Source organism: Camelus ferus, chromosome 5, assembly GCF_009834535.1.
Source record: "Camelus ferus isolate YT-003-E chromosome 5, BCGSAC_Cfer_1.0, whole genome shotgun sequence".
NCBI lineage: Eukaryota > Metazoa > Chordata > Mammalia > Artiodactyla > Camelidae > Camelus > Camelus ferus.
Genome location: NC_045700.1, coordinates 48,059,267 through 48,064,862, shown reverse-complemented (window position 1 = coordinate 48,064,862; position 5,596 = coordinate 48,059,267). Strand labels below are relative to the sequence as shown.

At 41.8% G+C, this 5,596-nt stretch overlaps 1 protein-coding gene across 1 annotated transcript; it reads left to right on the top strand.

Annotated features, from left to right (window-relative positions):
- The first annotated feature begins 513 nt into the window (after positions 1-513).
- Positions 514-3,885, top strand: ATP5MC3 (ATP synthase membrane subunit c locus 3). The gene is made up of 5 exons (XM_032479726.1): positions 514-635; positions 823-934; positions 2,122-2,199; positions 2,731-2,924; positions 3,626-3,885. Exons 2-5 carry the CDS (start codon positions 896-898, stop codon positions 3,738-3,740), a joined length of 426 nt encoding a protein of 141 aa, XP_032335617.1. The 5' UTR covers positions 514-635; positions 823-895; the 3' UTR covers positions 3,741-3,885.
- The last annotated feature ends 1,711 nt before the right edge of the window (positions 3,886-5,596 follow it).

Genomic DNA, 5,596 nt, shown 5'->3' with positions numbered 1-5,596 from the left:
GGAGTGTTGGGGGTGGCGGGATACAGCATAGTGGTGGAGCACAGGCTTAGCAAGCACGAGGTTCTGGGTTCAATCCCTAGTACCTCCATTAAGATAAATAAATACACACACACACACACCTAATTACCTCCCCCTCCCCACAAAAAATTGTTTTAAAAAAGTAAATGTATGTATTCACTTCGCTAGGGACCCTAATTTCTTCTGCCAAGCAGTGAATGAAGCTTTTCCCCACACAGAGTGCTGTTTCAGAGGGGGGCCTCTGTATTAAAGAGACCTAGCAACTGATGAACGGTCAAATCTCATTAGGAAGGTGTCAGCTTAAAGGTAAAGACCCAGGATCCTCCGACCAGCTTAGATCAAAGCCGAAACAACCCGTTCAGTTCTCTCTGCCTGGACTAGTCTTTAATTTCTTTCTCTCCTTCACTACCCTCTGCCCGCCAGTCCATCCCGGGGTGGTTGTTAACTGTCCTTCCCGGCTGGTTACCAATAAAGTTGTTACAAAGTGACCTTGAGCGCCCGATTCCCCGCCTTCACCATCCGGGTGCCGCGGCGCGGATAAGAGGCGGACCGCGCCTGCGCGCCCAGCCCCACTCCTTCGACCTCGGCAGCCGCGGTCGCCGCCACCTCTAGAGAAGGTAAGCGGAGGGCGCGGGAGCCGGGCCGTGCCGGGGTGGAGCCGCGCCCAGGAGGGACCCATTCATTCTGCTGGCGCCTCGCTGGGCGCCGGGCCCAAGCTGACCGCGGGCACAGGAGCCCGCGGGAACTGGGTGGAAGTACAGGCCCTCGGAGGGCACTTGACCTTAAGCCTCTTTGCCTCTGCAGAGAGGAAGCGGGAGAGGAGCCCACCTCGCCTGTCATCCAAGTTCTCCAGCCGCGCCGCCCCCTAGAGTGCAAGATGTTCGCCTGCGCCAAGCTCGCCTGCAGCCCTGCTCTGGTGCGTAGCCCAGGCTGGCCCGGGGGCCCTTGGCCTGGGCGTCCACGTTGTTGAACGGGTCACCTCCGGGCGGGGCACACCGCCCTCTTGGGACAGCTCTCCCTCGCCCCTTAACCTTTACGTCTTTTTCGGCCTTTCTTTTCTCATTCTGGGGCTTCTCACGCCGCTCCTCCCCTCCACGAGGGCGGTGGAGAGCCGCCGAGGCCTAGCTGTCAGGCTCCACTCGGTGTAGGTCAAACGCTCCTTGCTCCTCGTCCCGGAGCCGCCCCCTCCCCCCCCCCGCCTCCGTCACCCTGTTGAGTTGGGGCCACGCGAAGGTTGGGGTGCAGTAGAGGATGGAGGGGGCCGCTGAGGCCTAGTCCATTGCAGCTGTGCTCTGCGTGGCCGATCTGTAGGTCAAACTCGCTGCTGCAGAGGGAGGGACTTTGCCTCACCCTGTGTGAGCGGAAGTAGCTAGTGCAGGAGCCGAGAGGATTTTTTTTCCTGCCTTTGGGTTGTTATTTCCAAAACCATTTTGGACGCTTTGGGTGAGGTGAAGATTTGGGGGATTTATCTTTGAGAATCAGGTGTTGGTTCTGAAGGGATTTTCTGTGACCTTAGTTTAGTGGACACTCAAGGGCAGAGAAGGTGGACTGGAATGTGTCCTTACGGTCGGAGTGTTTTGACGATTCTTCTTACACTGATGTGGAATTGCTTAAAATGCTTTTTTAAATTTTATGGACATAAAGGAATATCTTAGAAATAGTGGGAGCTTATGTTAACTAACGGGCTGCTTTAAATGACACGGGCTTACAGTGCTGATGTACTTACTTGTTATTTCTCGTAAACTTACCAAAGAATGTAAGGGTGTTTACTGACAGTTTTCTGATCTGAATTGTGGCACTACAATGATTGAAATTTTAAAAGCAATTCTTATTTTTTTTTAACGAATTGTTCTTAGAAGTTTTGTTCAGAGTGTTAACAAATATATTGTGAAGCAAGCTTTAAAATTGCATTGACAACTTTCTTAAAATTGCTTCATGCATTGAAAATAACCAAACAGCCAAAATAAGAATCAATAGAAGTCATGATCTTTCTGGTTGATTTTTGCTGCTTGCTTTTTTAGAATTCATGGTGCAGGAAGGGTTCTTGACGTCTTATCTGTGTTCTTAACTTAACTAATACATGGAATCTTTTTTCATTAACAGATCCGAGCTGGATCCAGAGTTGCATACAGACCAATTTCTGCATCAGTGTTATCTCGACCAGAGGCCCGGACTGGAGAGGTAAAAGTAGTAATAATAGAAATTAAGTAACACTACCAAGTGAGTCTTATGGTTTTGATTAAAGTGAAGGGGGAAAACCTCATTAATGAATGGTTTTAGTCAGTTCTTTCCACCCTTTCATCCAAAAACCTTGCAGAGAATGAGCCAATGAAAGAAACTTCTGTATCCAAAACTTATCCACCTGAATTGGCTAAAAAATATAGTCAGTATATATATTTAAGTATTTAGTTTTGAGTTGCCTATATTGAAGATTATGATAGCAGCAGTTACTGAAAAGCCTACTTTATTAAAAAGCGTATGCACATATACTGTTTCTTAATTTTCAAAAACCTTATATGGTATAGATGTTGTTGTTCCTGTTCTACAAGATTGGAATTATTCTAAGCCCATGATTTTTCTGTCGTGCCATACCACCTCCTGTCTAAACTCAGCTACAAAATAGAGAAGTAGTTATCATTTTGACAGTACCATGATTAAAATAGCCAACTGTGATTACTGATTTGAACTTTGCCTTTATTTCCTGTTTTTTAGGGCTCTACGGTATTTAATGGGGCCCAGAGTGGTGTGTCTCAGCTAATCCAAAGGGAGTTTCAGACCAGTGCAATCAGCAGAGACATTGATACTGCGGCCAAATTTATTGGTGCAGGTGCTGCGACAGTAGGAGTGGCTGGTTCTGGTGCTGGTATTGGAACAGTCTTTGGCAGCCTCATCATTGGTTATGCCAGGTAATTTTTATTACCAAACAAACTAGTTTAAAAAAAATTCTTGAAATAGTTGGAAACTTAGAACTAACTAGTGAAATAGTAATAGCTATTTTGTACTGAGTGCCTGTCTTGTCCTGCGTTATATTTTGAGGACTTTGTGTGCATTAGCTCATTTACTGCTCCCAACACCCCTTAGAGAAACACTCCAGTTTATGTGTGAAGAACTAGAGACACAGAGATTATACTGCTTGCCCAAAGTCATAGCTAGTGTCAGAAAGTAAATTTTAACTCACTTTGACTTCAGAGTCTGCACTAGTTGTTAAGTTATATTGGGAATGTAATTAAGAGAGCTCATGCTTTAAAAATATCAATTTCCATTTTATTATTTAAGACTTTATTTTTAAATTATCAAATCTTATAAAGTATAGAACATACTTTCATGGGGATAAGAAGAATATCAATGCCTCAAAATGGATGAAGACTAACCACTTACATTGACACAGAGAGACAGTGCCCCTCCCCACCTTTTCCCCATATGACTAGGATTGAGGAGAAAGGAATGTCAAAGGCAGAACCAAAAGAGATCTAGGCAAATACTGCTCCAGGACTTTCTAGTTTACAAAGATCCCCTACACTAGTAATTTGATTCTTTAATACTTACCAACTGTGTTAAAATTCAAACAATATTTCAAAATAACAGTGATATGTGTTGTCTCTTTTAGAAACCCTTCGCTGAAGCAGCAGCTGTTCTCATATGCTATCCTGGGATTTGCCTTGTCTGAAGCTATGGGTCTCTTTTGTTTGATGGTTGCTTTCTTGATTTTGTTTGCCATGTAACAGAAATTACTGCTTGAAATGTTGGCATTCATAGTAATTATGGATATAATTCTGTGTATCTTACTGTGACTCCGAAAACTGTAGTGTTGGTGTCATGGAAATGTATGTTATTTCCAAAGTCATTTCATTAAAGATGAAAACTTTACTTTTTGCTGTGATTTGTACTTACCAATTTAAATTTAGATCATCACAAAGAAGAACATGAATTCAGGCAGAGGCTGTACAAGTCAGAAAACTACAGCAGTTGCCTTGGTGATGTAAAAGAGCCTAATGTAATTTTTATGGGAATTCCTTTATATAGTGTTCTGCACATTGTAAATTATAGGGCTTTTGTTTATTCATATAAAGGGGAAATGTTTGAGTGCTTTGAGCTTCTATGAAATATGATTGATTAAACCAAGGTAGTTAATTACTCCAGGTGGTTTTGTATTTTTAAGAGCTAACATGAATTACAATACTTGGAAACAGAATCACCTTCCAAGATTGACATGGCTGGTTTTAAACAGCTGGATCTAACAATAATCATGTCAGCTTTTTAGGAATTGAAGCCTTTTTAAATGGGTGTGGTTAAGAGGTGAATTTTGCTTTTCAGTAAGTCTCACATTAAGCAATTGTGTGTCTGTAATGAATCTTATCTGTTTTCTAAGAAGAAACTCAAACTAGCAGCTAGTTTCTTGCTTAAACAAGGCTCATAAAAAAGCAGATACCAAAAAGTAAAGTGAATTGGCTATAATTCAAAGCCAAAAGTTGCTAAAGCATTGCTTATCTTTGATACTAACAGATGTTTATAATAGGAGTCTTGAGAATGACAGCTGGTTCAATAGTATTTTGTTTCTAATACCACATGTTGCTTCTTGGTCAAATTTTGCCTATTAAAAGGAATAAAGGGGTGCTACTATAGAAAGACTTGAGTTTTTCCCCTAGTGAAGATACTGTACTGTTACATTATTTGTCATCCCAGTTTCAAGATATCTATAAAAGGTTAGGATGACAGTTAGGAAAACTACCTTTTACTCCTTTAATCCCCTCTACCTAATTTGATTTCAGTTGAGAAAGAGCCATCGGCTACCAGGGTTACTCAGAATGCAGTGGGAAGACCGTCTCCATCAGAATCATCTAGGATGTCTAAAATACAAATCCCTAGGCTCCGGACCTACTGAATTAGAATCTTTGGCCTTGAGACTCAGCCATCTGCATTTTTAAAAAGATTTCCCAGGTAAATTTTGTGCACACTATTTGAGTATCACTAACTTATGTGTATCTTTCCCACTGTCTGTAAAGTATCAAGAAAGCTAAAGAGCTAGAGCTATGACCACTTTTTCTTTGGTTAATCATCCAGTCTATATTACTTAAATTCCTGGAGGCTTCACTGTTTTCTTGAACAGTACTACTCAGTATTTGAATTCAGCAACGTGAATAAAAAGTACTGTATAATATGACCCAGCAATTCCACGCCTTGTTATATAGCCAAAAGAGTTACAAGCATTCAGGGAAAAACTTATGTACAAATGTTCATAGCAGCACTATTCACAATAGCCAAAAGGTGGAAACAACCAAACTAATGTTTGGATAAACAAACAACGGTGTTTTGATAAACTCATGATAAAATGTGGTATATTTATATAATATTAATCAGCCATAGAAAGGAATGAGGTACTGGTATATGCTACAACATCAGTGAACCTTGAAAAGATGCTGAGTGAAAGAAGCTGGACACAGAACTGCACATTGTATGATTCCATTTATATGAAATATCCAGAATAGGCAAATTCACAGAGACAAAGCAGATTAATTGTTACTAAAGGCTAGTGGGTGGAGAGAGTGGGAAGTGACTGCTAATGGGTATGGGGGTTCCT

What these genes read in the sequence shown, in the direction of transcription:
- ATP5MC3 (XM_032479726.1), top strand. Translation starts at nt 896, where the DNA reads ATGTTCGCCTGCGCCAAGCTCGCCTGCAGCCCTGCTCTG. An exon ending in CAGAGGCCCGGACTGGAGAG is followed by an intron (nt 2,200 to 2,730) that starts GTAAAAGTAGTA and finishes CCTGTTTTTTAG; the next exon opens with GGCTCTACGGTATTTAATGG. An exon ending in CTCATCATTGGTTATGCCAG is followed by an intron (nt 2,925 to 3,625) that starts GTAATTTTTATT and finishes TGTCTCTTTTAG; the next exon opens with AAACCCTTCGCTGAAGCAGC.